Here is a 16,157-nt window from a genome sequence, read left to right as displayed (position 1 = left end):
CTTAACACTGAACGAATGGGTTGCCGGTGCGGCCAGGAGGACACGAGCAAATGGGTTTGTGGTCGACGGTGTTGCAAAGGGCACCAACGCCACACACGCCGACGCAAGGGTTGGCGCAGCGATCGTTGATGCAGGCCAAGGTGTTGGGACAGTCGTTGTTGATGATGCATTGGCTCTCAACGACGGACGCACAAACGCCCACAAGACAAAGGCACGCAAGCACGAATCTACTCTGGAAAAATACTTTCATTTAAATATGAGAGTCAAAAACGTTCAGCTGCTTAAATAATAACAGCTTTTAAGTTTCTATTGTATTAAAATTTCTTATTAATTAGATAAGGAACAAGCTCTATATACTTTTTATAGTTTTGAGCTTACAAAAGAGCCTCAAGAGCATGAAATTGATATCGCGATCATTTAGTGGCAGGTCTGAGCAATATAAAAAATAAGGTCCCTGAAAGGATTTGAAATATTTTAAAATATATTATGAATGATATTTAAATAATCGTTAATGACCAATGACGGGAAAAATTGAACTAATTTTGATGAATTAAAAATAATTTTATTATTATTTTTAACTTGTATAAGCTTTTTTTAATATTTTAATTATTATTTTTCTCTAATTCCAGCAGAATTTGTTATGTCTGTCAGTTTTTTAATCACCTGGAAATCCTAAATTTTCAATTAAAACGTCATATTTCCTCAAAATTAAAAATTTCAACAAGAGCGTTAGGATTTGAAAATAAATATTGAAGAATAATAAACTAATAAATAAATATTGGATCAACATGATATAAAGCATGCAAGTTAAAATATTGTCTGGAAATTCACTAATTTCAACACCTTTCCTTTTTGAGCATAAAATGAAAGAACATTTCAAAGAGAATAAAAAATCTGACGAGAGCATAAAAAACGCCGGTCTTACCATGGTTGGTTCCATCGCTGGTCTGCCGAGATCGACTTTGCGCACCTGCCACCTCAAGTCGTTTTTCACGCACCAAACAACTTTGTGGAGGTCGAGGATGAGATTAAAATTTTCGCATTAATTTTAGCTCCTCGACACGGTCAAAGCGGATTAAATTCCTGTTTTTCATAATGGTAATTTAATGCAAAAAATAAAATGCTTTGCGAGTTATTCACTCGCTAAGAACCATGAAAATGTTTTAATAATATGAGGTCTCATCCATATTCAATTATTGTTTATTATACGTCATAATAAAAATTAAAATCCTACATAAAAATAATTATTTACTGAGTGTTTTATAAATTAAAGCTACCTTTTATCTTTGGAATGTAATTATTTTAACTTTTTTCAATTCGTCTGTTTAAAATATTTTTAATTTATTAATTGAAGTCTATGATAGATTTTTATTATGGTTTATATAATTAAATTGAAAATAATCTGGTAAATAATTAACTTTTGTTCTCTTAATCTTTATTAATTTATACTGCACAGATGAATTCAGAAAGTAAACACATTCTTTGCAGACGATCAGAGAGGTTCTTAATTTTGATTTCTGAAAAAAGAACGAGTAATTTAAGTCAAGATATTTAATTAAATTTCGCTGTATTATCAATATTTTTGCAAGTTTTGAAAAGACAGACTCACATCCCAGAGGCGAGCACTGGACGAAAGGGTTGCCGGTGTATCCGCCAGGGCACTTGCAGACCGGGTTGTGATTGATTGTGTTGCAACCGGCGCCGGCACCGCACGCGCCCACGCAAGGGTTGACGCAGCGTTCGTTGACGCACGAAAGGAAGCTGGGACAGTCGACGCTGATGATGCACGACTGGCCTTGCCCTTGCGCTGCCAAAACGCACAGGCCCGCAACGAAACACGCCAGTATTATTTTCAACTGGAAATTTTTATATAATTTTTACATTAAAAATGAGCAGAGCGAAAATTCGGTCTTACCATGGTTGGTTCCAAAGCTGTTCTGAGACCAGAGATGAGAGCACCTGCCTTTTCTTAAATCGCAGTTTGTGGAGGTTTCGCATTTTAATTATAGCTTACGAAAGGATATACACCGCAGCGAAAAGCGAGTTCAGTTTTGTTAGGGCTATTCGGAATGGCCAATTAATGCAGATTTTTTGGTGTTGCCGAGCATGTAATGCATTCTTATGTGAAACAAATGCTAAGCAAAGGCGATTACAAGAGTCATCACTCATGACTAATGGAAATAAAATGACGTGACTGTGCCATCTAATGGAATTTTTATTTATTCTTTAAAGAAAAAAACTTATTTAATATTATATGCGATTTATTAAATATTTCTACATCTTGAATTTTTAATATGCCTTAAATTGGAAAGCCCTACATATTTCGAATGAGATAAAATAATTACAAAAATAACAAATTTCATGTATAATCAAAAAGCTGAATCTCATCATCTTGTAGCTTTTAATCACGGGTTTGAGGCGCTCTATATAATTTGCAGCCTTTGATTGAATCCTGATTTTATTTACGAAAGTAATTTAAAAGAAGAGGCGGAGTTTTATGTTTGTATAAAAATAACTGACCCGATCAACTTTCCATATTACTTGTTAATCTGCTTAATCACCAAAATATAGAGCGACCGTTCTGACTGAAACATAATATTGAGGCAAAACAAGACCTGTTTGAGCGGATAAAAGATAATCCACAGTTTTATTTAATTTTTTTACTGCATCATGAACCAGTAATTAAAAAGCACTCGCATAACAATTAATTTCTTGGATATCTAAACTCAAGAACTATAAAACCGCAACTAATTAAATGGGAAAAAACTCTTATTAAATATATTGCTTCAAAGTTGAATTATTTTTATATTAATGTTTATTTTCAGTATGTGAGTGCAAACATCATAATACGAGGGATCTTCATAATCTTGGGTGAAATTACGACCGAGAGACTCTTTATAAGTGTTCGAAACAGGTAGAAAATAGAAAAAAACCATATTAAATATTAAAAAATATTAATAAAACCAATTTAAATTCATTAAAATTAGTACCATATTCTGCCATCAAAGTGGTAAATATTCATTATTAAAATTTATATTTTTAATGTATTTTTAAATGTTTTTAATTATTTAATAATCAATTTTTGTGTTGTGCAATGATTAAATTGTATTATTCTTCAAATCATTAAGTTCATTTAAATTTTTTTTTAAGATTTATTTCATTACACATTTATTTTAGACAATAAAAGAAAATTGACTCAATGCTGATGTGTTTTAAATTGGCTTCTGCGCTTTCAAAAATTAATTTAATTTGAAAAGTTGGTCGCAAGGAAATGAAATGTATTTTCATGACAACGTTTTTTATTCTCTTTCACCTCATTGAAAAAATAGGTCCTTATTGAAGTGCTTTTAGCATTATTTTAATAACATGCAGGATAAAATCTTAATAAAAAAAACTTCACATTGGTTTTTGTGCGCTTTATTAATTAAAAATCTTTGAGAGCAAAAAACCGCTCTCGGGAAAAAGGAACATAATTCAACGCGCAATTGCTGCATCTAGAAAAAAGATCAATCCGACACCAAAATTTTGACCCGAAGTTACAATTCCGAAAATTCCCCGATTCATTCATTTATTTTCTTCATCTGGTGCTTCAGTTCTTCTTCTACTTGGTGTAGACGTACCTGGCGGAGGTGGCCCGCTGGGGGTTGGCGTAGCAGTTGTGCAGGGGGTCGCCCGAGTAGCCGGCGGGGCAGCTGCAGACGGCGACGCGGTTGCGGACCTCGCAGTTGGCGTTGGAGCCGCACGAGAGGCGCGTGCACGGGTTTTGGCACGTGTTGTCGAAGCACGCCCTGTTGGACGCGCACTCCTCCGAGGTGATGCACTCGCCGCGGCGGCAGTGGTGCAGGGGGTCGCCGATGTAGCCCGTCGGACACGTGCACACGGGGCGCTCGCGGCCGCTGTTGTCGTGCCCGGGCACGCACCGCGCGTCCGTGCCGCAAGGGTTCGGCTGGCAAAGGTCAACTGAAATGAAAAGTCAAATTAATATTTCTTGAAATGAAATTATAAATCAAAAGAAAGCAAGAAATTTAAGCTGTAAACAAGAATTAAAGCAGAAAAAGTGTTGAAAATATCAAAATGAATTTGACAAAAATTAAAAAATTGTCTAAATTCAATTCATTCCAATGGAAAATGCATGAATAATCTATTTTTTTTTTCAATTTTTTCTAAGTTCATAACAAAATATCTAGAATATTTATTTACTTTCAATAAAAACGATATTATGGATACATTTAATTTAACTCTCCAAGTAAATGTGAATAACAGTTGAGATTTCGGGTAAATAATAATTATTCTTTATTCTATTTGAACTGAATCTTAAATTTTTTAATAATTAAAAATGAATTAAAGTATACTGAAATAAATAAAAATAAACACTTTATTTGTTATCATGTAAATATAAATTGTAGGAGCGGCTAAAAATGGAATTAATTCAAACTATTTAAATTGGAGTATAATTAAAAATCAAGGAACTTATTAAACAATTAGTGCTATTCAATGAGACTTAAGCTAATTTGAGCTACTTGAATGAACATTTTTTCACCACGTGCAATAAAATTTGAAGAGGAATATGATTAAATTTAACATAAAATGTGCCGAGACTATTATAAATTTTGATTTAAACTATTTCCGAACACCAAAACACATAAATTATTTTAATAAAGTGACTAAGAATTGCTGAGTTGTAATTTTGTTCTCACCCTTTTCGAAGGGTCTGCACCTGACGAAGGGATCTCCGGTCATGGTCTTGGGGCAGGAGCAGACGGCCTTGTGGTTGGTAGCCCTGCAGTCGGCGCCGATTCCGCACGCGCCTGCGCAGGGGTCGACGCAGCGCAGGTTGACGCACGCCTGGTGGTTGGGGCACTCGCTCTGCTGCGTGCACTCGGGGTAGCAGCGGGTGCTGGGGTTGCCCAGGTAGTGCTGGGGGCACTTGCACGAGGCGCGGTGGTTGACGGCCTCGCAGATGGCGCCCTCGCCGCACGCGCCAGCTGCGCACGCGCTCTGGCAACGGAAGTCGCGGCAGCTTTGTGAGGCTGCGCACTCGTAGTCCGACTCGCACTCGTGTCTGCACCCGCTCAGGGGGTTGCCCTGGAAGGTCGGCTTGCATGTGCAAACGGGACGCTCGTTCTGCACGCGGCAGTCCGTGTTGTGACCGCAGGGACTCGGCTCGCAAAGCTCGTCTAAAAAAAATGAAATTTGATACAGAAATTGTTACAAAAACAGCAATTTTTAAATTCATATTTTCATATTGATCAGCCGTGGAAATAAAACCTCTAAAATTACGTATCTGATTTGTCAATAAAATCACATTTTTCTAACAAGAATTATTAAATATCAAATAATTATGAATTTTCGAAAATAAAATATTTAAAAATGGTGAATTCAAATTTGATTAATCATTTCATTTCCCTTCCTTTTTTTAATAAAATAAGAATAAGCAGAGTTTCTCGCCTCTTTTTATACAAATATAAAAATTTAATCAAAATGATTAAGAAATTTTATTGAATTTGGACTTACTGGGGTTGTATCTGCGGCAGGAGGTGAAGGGGTCGCCAACGTAGCCGGAGAGGCACCTGCAGACGGCGACCCTGGCGCGGACCTCGCAGTCGGCGTTGGTGCCGCACGAGCCCTCGCAGGGGCTGACGCAGCGGTAGTTGCGGCAGGCGCGGTTCGAGGGGCACTCGTCGTCGCTGGCGCACTCGCCCCTGCGACACTGGCTGTACGGGTCGCCCGCGTGTCCCGGCAGACACGAACACACCGGACGGCCGCCCACGTTGCGGCACTCGGCGTTCGCGCCGCACGCGCTCCGCTGCAGACACGGGTCCACCTCGATGCGCTGCACCACGATCCGCTCCTCGGGCTTCGCGCGACACGACACAAGTGGGTCACCAACCTTAAAAAAAAATGTTTTAGCATAAAAATTAACAAATAAATTAATAAAATATTTTAGGCATTAAATTTATTAATTTAGCATTTTTAGGACAAATGAAATTTTTGCACCTTAAAAAAAGGAAACAAATCTGAAAATAATATTTGAGGGATAAATTAATAATAAAAGAGTAATTTTTAAATGAAATCAGAATTAAATAAGACAAAATTAAAATCTTCCAACATAATTTATTATAAAAAATGATCGATTTCAAGACAAACTGTTTTAAGTGATAAATTAAACTTAAAAATGTAATAAAATTCAACTTTGCAGTGTTTTCTACACAGTAAAAGTTGGTCAATTGTGTCTTTAAAAAATTGAAAAAAATCATGCTAGAATAAATTAATTTTTAATCGCGTATCTTGAAATAAACAAGCAATTTAATTTGAATTGACCAATTCATTGAAATGTCTCACGTTTCCATTTCTGACTGAATGAACTTGATTTCTCGCAATATTTACTCAGATCTCCCATTATGGTTATTTACGCTCGACCAGTTACGAGATATTTGCCGTTATTTTTAGCGCGAGTGAAATAATGAAGTGGTTTGCGAAAAAAAATGTATTACTCACAAAGTTGTGAGGACAGCTGCAGACGGCCCTGTGACTCTGAGCGCGGCACTCGGCACCGTGGCCGCAAGGTGAGTCCGCGCAGGAGTTGACGCACTTTCCCTGCTTGCACTGCTGGTCATGGGCACAATCCTGGGCACTAAAAAATCAAATTTTTGTAATAATTAGTGTCGCAATCAATCCACCAAAAATTAAAAAAAAAAACAGTTTTACATAGATGTTGGTAAATTATTTAAAATTATCCTTTTGATTAACTGAAATTGCCTAATAAATTTGATATTTTTAAATATTTTTGCCATAAACCCTGCAATTTTGCAGTGAAATAGAGATAAAATTGAAATTAATTAGGAAAAGATAGCAAATTATTATAGAAAAATATTCTAAAAGAATAAAACAGAGCGTTTTAGTTACGTTTTTGGCGTTCTTTCTAATCAGCGAAAAACTCATAAATTCATAGAAAGAACATTAAATAATATAATTTGGTATTATTTTCACAACGCCGCATTTATTTATAATGATAACTTTTTTGTTATTAAATAAAAATATCGCTCTATTAAAATGATTTGGTTCATAATTCAAAATTAATTATTATAATTGCAAAACTAAAAATAAAAAGTTACAAATATAATTAAAATCATTACTAACTTGACACACTGAGCTCCACATCCAACAATGGTGTTGGGTTGAGGGAAGTATCCGGACAGGCAGCGACACACGGCCGCTCCGTTTCCGCCGACGGAACAAGTGGTGAATGGTCCGCAAGGGCTGGGGTGGCAGGGGTCGGTCTGCGGCTTCCCCAGGGCAAGGCCCACCAGCAGACTTACTGCTATCAATCTTATCTGAAATTTAGAGTTATTTCAATAATAAATTATTATAATAAAATCATTTAATTAATTGATTGAGAAAATTAGACAATTTAATTGATTTAGACAAATCAATCCTTCAATTTGTCTCTGATTTTATCGATCTGATTGACTTGATAATTGAAAATAGAGTTGAAAGCGAGAGTGATTGTTACCATGACTGCTGCTGGAGCTGGTCTGTGGTCCGACTCTCTGGGCAGTCGCCTCCCCAGCTCGGTCCAGCCCACGCGACACCTTGGGCCATCCGCTTTAGGAAGTTCGCGGCTGAAGGTTGCATGATCTTCTCTCCTACACCTCTTGTGCTCTCAGTCAGATGATCTATTTCGCCTCACACTCTCATTACCGATTTGGCTCGTCGCGCCATTTCCGCGCATTCAAGTCGCCGCCGACGAGCCCCCGAACGATCATTTTTGCAACAGATAAATTTCAATAATTTCGCCTCCACGAACCCACTGTTGAGTAATCGCTCAAGATTAATCTCTTTGGTTTCTCGGTGGGAAAACTTGAAATGAAATACATTCAATTATTTTAAGTGTCCGGTTTACAAGCACGCCATTAAATTGAAATTAATTCGCAATATAAATTACAATTTCTTTATTCAGTTTCAGGATATAAATTTTGCTTGGGTGGGGTTCATGGACTGACGAAATTATTTCACAGTAAAATTATGCAATATTATACAAACAAATTTGTAATCTTTTTGTTTATACCTGGTTTATACGTTTTAATTATTGTCGATTTCTGTTAATAATGAAGAATTATTTTAAATAAATTGAAAATAGTGGAAAGTGATGTTTTTACTTAACTGTAAATACCGATGTATGGTAAGTATTAAAAGAATGAATAATTCTAAAATCCAAAACTATTACAATTTCAAATTCATTAATTTTCAAAATAATAATTTTATTTTTGAAAATATTGTTTACAAAATCAGAGAGATTAATATTTTCAATTCCTGCATGCATTCTGCACTACTTTTATGTTCGCTGAATTCCACCACGTGGGTTTTAAATGCAACAGGTTCGAGTAATGCAATAATTGTTGCACGTCAAAGACGAAGCAACATGATCCGCATTTAATAACACACCAGTCAAAGTAGTATAAATTCTTTTTAATAACAGAGAGACTAAAAACAAGCCCGCGGGCATTTCACGTCTCTGCTGTGACATTTGGCCGATGCGTTTTCCTCTGTAAGGGCCATTGACATTCCGAGTGAGGAATGAAGTGGACGAACGACTTTATTTGATCAGCCGCGACTCGCGCTTTGACCAAAGAATTTACACGTGCCTTAGACTTGTTGTGCTAGGTTGGCGTAGACAGACTTTTTACAACAGAGAGGCAATAAATTTAGTTTGTGTAACACCAGTAAAAATGAATCTGTTTATCTAATAAAATTGAGGCCGGCTCATTTCGAAAAAACAAATTTCCGAGTCGTAATTTACATTTGAAAATAAAAACGTCATAACTTTCTTTGGTCCGTAAAGTTTTCGTCACAATCATATAATTTATTTTTAATGATAATGAATGGCTCAATATAGGAAACAAAAGAAACCGAGCTCAATAATTTTGTTGACGGAAGGCGTTGTCGGCGTTGACTAGTTTTTGCATAGCATTAACTCGAGTCTTACGCAATGATATGGGGCATTGGGCCTTCGGATTTTGCGTGGATGCTTCTGCGATGGCCCACGCTAGGGCAGGGCAAGGACGAGCCCAACACTCGCGTGGGCTCTCAACGGACGCTCACAGAGATTTCCATCCACACGCCACATCAATTTGTACAAACGACACTTGCAAAATCTAGTCGATTCTCGCAGACCTTCAAAATTATCAAATAAAAACCATGTAATTTTATGCAAATATTATTACTCGATAAAAACTGGCTAAAATTTACTATATTGCTAATCATTATGTTTCATCAAAGAAACGCCTACTATTACATTTCCGTAAAACTTATTGATTATGAAGGATAGATTATTTCTTCTCACTAGATTTAATTGCAACTTGCAGCACATGTGAAACAAAAGGACACAAAGATATCTTTAATATTGTAGACCCAAATAATAAATTAATAAGACAAACAATTTAAAAAAAAGTAAATTCAATGTTTTGTAAATAATGCTTTATTTAATTAAAGGCATTGTAGGCACTGAAGGCCCTGCAGGCACTGTTTGTTTTGCCCATTCATTTGCCCATATACCTTTGCCCATTTGACCCACACCGGAAAGTGAAAAAGTGGTTGAACCGGTATTAATTTCTTCCCTACTCGACATATTTCTACTAGAATAATTTGGTTGGTAATGAAACATATCTTTTTTAATAACAAAACACTCAATGGGGCGCATCATGATCAAAAGAATTTCAAAAAGCCTTTGCAAATGCATTGAAAATAAAAATTCATATTAAATGTTCGCTGATGCAGTCTGTAATTTTATTTGATCACAAAAATTCGGCTGCGGAATCAGAGCTTGCGGTTCATCTGCGTGTCTGGGATTAATAGAATTGTCTACATTTCGAGAATCGCAACAGCAAAAGATGCCGCATTTGAGAGATTTGACAAAATGCTTAATGAGCTGGAAAACAAAACTACTCTTTATGCTTGGCAAAACCATCCAGATTTTTTTTAAGTAATATTGTTAATTTTCAGGGGGGTTTGGTTATTAAATTTACTGAATTTTATTTCATCTTCATTGATACATTTTTAACTGCAGAACATTTTTTTTAAATTCAAATTATTATGAAAATAATCTTTTGATTATTGTTATCGTTTAAGCAAACTCTGTAAAAATTTGATTATTTAAAGTGATGTCAAATTTAGAAAAAAATAAATTATTTGTCCCTTAACCCTGTTTGATAATCAAATCTAATTTTTGTTTTACAATCACTAATATACTGACGTAATTGTAGCAATTTTACATTTTGTGATTGTGCGAGTTGTGGACGAGATTCTCCGCCAAGATTGCCCCATAATATTGATTCTCCTTGGTAGAAAATCACACTGATCATCGGATGCCTGTCTAAATTAGCTGTACATAAAAATGTGCTAAAAAAACAACCATTGCATTTCCAACATCCTCGATCAATTAAAATCTTAGATGAATATCTTGCTAATTTTATTGCGATCTTTAAAAATTAATAATGGAACATGAAAATTTGAAGATCCTGAAAAGGTGAGTCTGCAAACTAAATTACAAAAACTTAGTAGAATTATTTAAAATTACAATCCTATAGTCTGATTCAATTAGGTTATTAATGCTGTATGTTAGAAATTTATATTTTTCCATTGGCTCCAAGTAAAAAGTTGAGATCATAAATATACTAAAATTTTCTTAATCTTTATTTTTTGGTTCTTTTAAATAATTTAGAATATATCAAGGAATACCCTTTTTCATTTATCACTTCAACACTTCCTTCCAATAAATAAATTTATTATTTTTTGTAATTATGCGGTCAGCGCTGCAAACTAAATCATTTTTTTTCTTCTCCAAAATGAGCGTGAATTGTGACGAGGTGACGCAAAAAGATAAAAATTCATGAAAAGCTATAGATTATAAAATTTTGTGTTTAAAATTTTATTGAAAAGTACCATCAAAACTTTTTTTAGAGATTTTTTATTTATTATGCGGGAGATAATACTAAAATAATGTTTGATATATTAGATAATAAAAAAAGCGGAAAATTTAAATCGAAATTAAAAAAAATTATCAAACAAATAATTTTTAAATCAATTTCTCGCTTATAACACAAATTATTGATTTCAAACAGTTACATTCCTCGATAATATCTTTAATTTGTTAATTAGTTAAGAACATTAATCATGATAAAAGAGTATTGAACAGTGCAATAATTATTAGATTATTCTATAATTTTTTGGCCTTCTTCAAGCACAGCGCGAGATTTTGCATTTCGTTGCGAACAAAAGAAGCGGCAACACTGGCGAGTCCAGCACAAAACTGACAAAACGGCAACGGTGCAGTGTGGAATTCAAGAATTTGATCTTTTCGAATTTCGATTGTATATGTTGCGAAATCCATAGAAAATTCCGCAAATGATTCAATGATTGTGACTCATCGACAGCAAATCGGGCACGGAGGGAGGAGAAAAGAGCAAGGAAGGAAGTGGAGGACGTGATAAGTGGGCGGAGGGGGGTGACTTTGGCACCGAGGTTTGCTCGATTGTTGTCGCGTGGTCAACGGTCTCTTTGCTCTCGAGATACCTGGCACGTAAGGTCAACGCGTCCCTGCGCTTTCGTCCAACGGAAACACCGAAAGTTGGTGAACTCGACCTCTCGCTTAATTAGCCCCGATCTTCTCAATCAACATGGTAAGAGTTTGCATTTTTATTTATTTAAAACGAGAATTCTTTGAGAATTTTCCAAAATTTGAAACTTTTTTATAATTTTGAATTTTCAGACGTCTGAAATTATCAGCAACACTGACTCGAAATTCGCCCTTCCCGCCGAAGGCAATTTCAAGGTGGTGACTTACGACATCATGACGACCGGGTCGAGCTTGGCCGACGACCTTTGCAGCATCGTGGCGTACAGCCCTGCCGACGACAAGTCCTTCACCCAGCACATCATGCCCTACAACAACCTGTCCCTGGGGGCCTGCAGGCGCTACAGCCTCCGCATCGTCTCCAACGGACGCTACAGGGTGCTCAAGGACGTCAGGAACAACAAGGTACAAAAATTATTCATCTATTTTAGTTCAAAATTGCATAATTTAATTTAGAAAATGCGATGCAAATTTGTTTGGAATTTCCGAAATGTGTTCCGCAGAAATCATTGGAATTTTCGCCGAGTGAATTCCTTACATTTTCCACCACACTGAATTGTTTGCATTTTTTCTCAGGTGCTGGAGACAAAGTCCGACTACATGGCATTGCTCGACTTCCTCGAGTTCCTGCGCTCGGTCAAGGGCGACTCGGACGGGCTGATCCTGCTGGCGCACGACTCGCGCAAGTTCTTCTGCTCGCTGCTGCTCGACGTCATCACCAAGGTGCACCTGCGGGACGAGTTCTGCGCCCTGGTCAAGGCCTTCGCCAACAGCTACGCCATCGCCGAGGTCAAGTGCGCCAAGCCCGGCCGCTCCCTCTCCCTGCGCACCCTCGCCACCTCCCTGCTGACCGCCGAGGGCCAAGAACTCAACCTCGCCGACAGGGCCAAGACTGCCTACCTCCTCACCTCTCACATCTTTGAGACCGAGCAAGCCGAAGCTGGCGCAGGTTTGTATTAAAAAAAAAAACAAAACATGAATTGAGATTAAAATTGCCAGAATGTTTGAAAATTTGAAATGATTATTAAATTTAAAAAATTATTTTTTAGCAAACAGTTTTTTGGCCTGTAATTATTTAAAGTGTGATTTAAATTTTTAATCTCTCATTACTAAAGGATTGCATGGTTAATTTATTTTAATTTTTTTGGACTTAAACTTAACATTTGACCTACAGCTGTGGAGAAAATTAAAAACCCTTCAGATATTTTATTAATTTTTCTCTTATTGTTTAACAAATGTTTGAAATTTTCATTTGAAAATTAATACGTATAATTTATTTTGAATTTGATAAGTTTTTTTTGAAATTATTTCAAATTTGAATAAATAAAAAAGACAATTTTTGTTAATATTTTCCTATTTTTGTTAAATTTTTTTATTATTTGACTCATTTTCAGGTGATCAAAAGATGACTCCGGAGATGGTCTCAGTGTGCTTGCGTCCGTTCACCGTCAACATGGACGGCGTGGACAAGGAGACGTCCGAGATCGTGAGCTTCCGGAAGCGCGAGGAGTCGCTGCTGCCCCTGTTCACCAAGATGCGCAACAACCGCAACGACCGGCAGCGCAGCTTCATGCTGCTGCGCCTTCTTGCGCACTCGAACATCGACTACTGCATCCTGTCGGACATCTACCAGAAGGGCGGCATGGACGCCATCCAGGAGGTGCTCAAGTGCACCATGGACAAGGAGCACACCCGCGAGATCGAGGAGCTCAAGCACGTCTTCGCCATGCACTTTGACCCCGAGTACAAGGGCCAGTTCAAGCCGGAGCCTCTGCCCAGCGCCGAGCGTCCGGCCAACAACAAGCAGGGCGGCCAGGGCAACGGCCGCCGCTTCTACCGCCGCCGCAACAGCAACAACAAGAAGACCGGCAAGCGCAACTCGGAGAGCCAGCCGAGCTCCCCGACCGAGGACGTCACCCCTGTCGCCATCCTGATCACCGACGAGAACGAGACCACCGTCACAGTCGCAGCCCTCTAAAGCTGTGTCCTGATTTTTGCGCACGGTATCTCTAGCAAAACCCCTGAAAACTTGTCAATGTGCCCAGAGCACACCAAAGTATATTAATTCTCATGTGTTAAGAATTAAGAACTGTTAAAAATATGGTTCCTAATTCAGAGTTTATATATTTACATATCTTGTTCCTGGCCACAGATTGACAATAATATTATTTTTGTCGTGATCGATGCCTTGTTCAGAAATAAAACACATTGTCGCATAAAAAAACTTTATTCTCATTCAAAAGTAAACAATGAGTAGCAGAAAAGGAAAAGAACATATATATTTCTGTGTAAGATTCACTATAAATTAGTGCAACATATGCTTTTCTTTTGTGCTGTGGCAGTTCTGCCTTAAATTTCACAGGTTCATCTTGGCGGGAAATCTTGTGAGCTGCTTTAAATCCTCCGACGATCACAAGAGGGCTCCACCGTTCAATTCCAATCTCCTTTTGGCCCGCCACGCCCCCTTTTGTCTGGGCTCCGGTCTTTTGATCTCATGTTTATGTTTTTTTTTCTGAATTTTCGACACGTGGAGGTGAAGTTTTGCGCTAATATTCAGTATAAGGGTTGGCAGTAAGTGAAACTTATCTAAACACGCATTCTAAGTAAGATTATGTCCCGTAGAGTAATGGAAGATGCCGCCGTTCTTGGGCAAACGACACAGAAATTGAGCGAGAGAGTTCAAGTCGAGTTCATCAAGCAGCCGCGGTCTTGGTTCATAGTCGCAACTTTGTATGATATAAAAATTCATAATTTTCTCTTACTAATTTCAAATTCTCTCAGGACGTTCAGTAAGGGCAAAGCGTTTTCAATCTCAGAGGTCGACCTCAAGCTCCAAATAATAAAATCCCTGAAGCAGCTCTTCGGAGAGGTAATTTTTTTCTAATGAAATCGATTTTTATGTAAACTTGTAATTGCAGGCGGGAGGAGCTATTAAGGTAGACGTACTCAAGTTCAACCCTGCCACGAACAGGGCCATCCTCAGGTGTCCGTCGGACAGTTTCATCAAAGTGCGCAGTGCTCTGGTAATGGTCTCGGAGTTTTCCGGCTCCGAGTGTTTCTTCAAAGTGCATAGAGTGGCAGCTAACCTTCTCTCACTCACTGCAAGCTCCAGGACATTTGAGTTTTAAATGGGTAGGAATCTAGGAATAGGAACGAAAGCATAATGAATACAAAAATAATTAATTAAGACTTAAAGAAAGATAAATTTTGTAAATTAAAACATTATTTATTTTCCTCCTCAGTTTATTATGCTTTTTATTGAAAAAATAATGGTAAAACACAAAAATAATAATTAAGTTTTGATTTACCACAAATTTGTAAATTCAATTTAATATAAGTCAAAATATAAACAAAAATTAATTGCAGCATTATGGAAGGTAAAAATCTTTCTGCTTTTTTACGCAAATTTAAGTCTACTTAGTATCTAAAAAAATTTAAGTCTTTGATAATAATTTCAATGCTGCTTAAATTCTTACTGAATTAATAAAATAATTAAAATTTCAGCTCGGCAAGACGGAATCCGCGAACCTGCCGAGGTTGAAGTGCGCTGCTGGGTTCACCGGCAAAAAGAGCTGTACTTGCTGCCCCACTACCTTGGTAGAATTCAGCAAGGAGTAAAAGATGCGATGGACGCAACAATCAACCGGTACGAAGCAGACCTCGGAGGAATTGTTCGGCAACACAAAAACGTCAAGTTGCTTAGCGTCGACGGAACCATTACAGGCGAGGAGAGTTTGATCATGCTCAGCGTGGAGGCCGACTTTGAAGTCTTCCGGCCCTACGTTGGCTGCAAACTCGAAGGCGTGGTCAACAAAACGAGCGCCAACAACGTCAGTTGCTTGGTCGAAGGGACCTTCATCGTCTCTTGTCCAAACACGGAGCAGAGCGAGAACTGGATCGGATTTCAGACTTTCCTGGGCCAGGGAATCACGTGCCAGGTCACAAAGGTTGACCTGAACTGCAGAATTCCTTACATCAGGGCGACCATTCTGGAACTCCACAAACCGGTGAAAACTGAGAGAGAAGAAGTTAAAGTAAAAATTGAGGTGAAAGACGAGGAGGATAATATCAAGGTGAAGAGAAAGAAAATAAAAAAGGAGCCACTGGATTCGCCTCAAAAGAAAAAGAAGAGGAAAAGTAACGTTGAGGATTTTGACAATAGTGATTTTGTGAAAATGAAAATAAAGGAGGAAAAGGTTCTAAGTGCTAGTGGCTCAGATATGGAGGTGGACCAAGTTGATACCCCGAAAAAGCATAAGAAGAAGAAAAAGAAAAAGGACTCTGAAAAGATGAAAAAGAAAAAGAGGAAAAGCAACACTTGGGAAGGTGAGGAAGTTATGTTTGATGAGGACGGTTGCCCCATCATTGTTTAAAGTGGATGCAAACATCTATGAGACATTTTAATTCATAACAATTGAAACCAATAATATAAAATAAAAATCTTTTAACTTGACTAAAATAATTTGGAATTTCCCAAGAAAATTATAATTTTTATATCGAAATTAATTCAAAATAGCTCAATCTT

At 37.4% G+C, this 16,157-nt stretch overlaps 3 protein-coding genes across 4 annotated transcripts; 2 read left to right on the top strand and 1 right to left on the bottom strand.

The window, feature by feature from the left end:
- Nucleotides 1-3,401: 3,401 nt before the first annotated feature.
- LOC132196096 (neurogenic locus notch homolog protein 1-like) lies at nucleotides 3,402-7,660 on the bottom strand. The gene is made up of 6 exons (XM_059618513.1): nucleotides 7,514-7,660; nucleotides 7,141-7,334; nucleotides 6,499-6,634; nucleotides 5,515-5,890; nucleotides 4,698-5,177; nucleotides 3,402-3,960 (listed from the first exon to the last, which is right to left on the bottom strand). The coding sequence occupies exons 1-6, from the start codon at nucleotides 7,514-7,516 to the stop codon at nucleotides 3,602-3,604; spliced, it is 1,548 nt and encodes a 515-aa protein (XP_059474496.1). The 5' UTR covers nucleotides 7,517-7,660; the 3' UTR covers nucleotides 3,402-3,601.
- A 3,856-nt stretch (nucleotides 7,661-11,516) lies between these two features.
- On the top strand, nucleotides 11,517-13,856 carry LOC132195837 (maternal protein exuperantia). Its single transcript, XM_059618075.1, has 4 exons — nucleotides 11,517-11,678; nucleotides 11,768-12,037; nucleotides 12,209-12,581; nucleotides 13,027-13,856. Exons 1-4 carry the CDS (start codon nucleotides 11,676-11,678, stop codon nucleotides 13,608-13,610), a joined length of 1,230 nt encoding a protein of 409 aa, XP_059474058.1. The 5' UTR covers nucleotides 11,517-11,675; the 3' UTR covers nucleotides 13,611-13,856.
- A 221-nt stretch (nucleotides 13,857-14,077) lies between these two features.
- LOC132196079 (DNA-directed RNA polymerase I subunit RPA43) lies at nucleotides 14,078-16,114 on the top strand. 2 transcript variants are annotated; one of them, XM_059618481.1, is made up of 5 exons: nucleotides 14,078-14,203; nucleotides 14,255-14,362; nucleotides 14,414-14,501; nucleotides 14,551-14,764; nucleotides 15,137-16,114. In XM_059618481.1, exons 4-5 carry the CDS (start codon nucleotides 14,761-14,763, stop codon nucleotides 16,003-16,005), a joined length of 873 nt encoding a protein of 290 aa, XP_059474464.1. In that variant the 5' UTR covers nucleotides 14,078-14,203; nucleotides 14,255-14,362; nucleotides 14,414-14,501; nucleotides 14,551-14,760; the 3' UTR covers nucleotides 16,006-16,114. The 2 variants fall into 2 exon arrangements, with proteins under 2 accessions (XP_059474464.1, XP_059474465.1); XM_059618482.1 differs by having other exon boundaries at nucleotides 14,120-14,196.
- Nucleotides 16,115-16,157: the final 43 nt, after the last annotated feature.

Source organism: Neocloeon triangulifer, unplaced genomic scaffold (genome assembly GCF_031216515.1).
Source record: "Neocloeon triangulifer isolate White Clay Creek 2 clone unplaced genomic scaffold, ASM3121651v1 ptg000011l, whole genome shotgun sequence".
NCBI lineage: Eukaryota > Metazoa > Arthropoda > Insecta > Ephemeroptera > Baetidae > Neocloeon > Neocloeon triangulifer.
Note: the sequence above shows the minus strand (reverse complement) of the source record. Positions and strands in the feature narration are given on the sequence as shown.

Excerpts from the sequence above, each read along its gene's own strand:
- LOC132196096 (XM_059618513.1), bottom strand. Across the intron at positions 6,635-7,140 it reads TGTGGAGCTCAGTGTGTCAA|TGCCCAGGATTGTGCCCATG; the intron begins GTTAGTAATGAT and ends TTGATTTTTTAG. Across the intron at positions 5,891-6,498 it reads GCAGCTGTCCTCACAACTTT|GTTGGTGACCCACTTGTGTC; the intron begins GTGAGTAATACA and ends TTTTTTTTTAAG.
- LOC132195837 (XM_059618075.1), top strand. Across the intron at positions 12,038-12,208 it reads AGGACGTCAGGAACAACAAG|GTGCTGGAGACAAAGTCCGA; the intron begins GTACAAAAATTA and ends ATTTTTTCTCAG. Across the intron at positions 12,582-13,026 it reads GCAAGCCGAAGCTGGCGCAG|GTGATCAAAAGATGACTCCG; the intron begins GTTTGTATTAAA and ends ACTCATTTTCAG.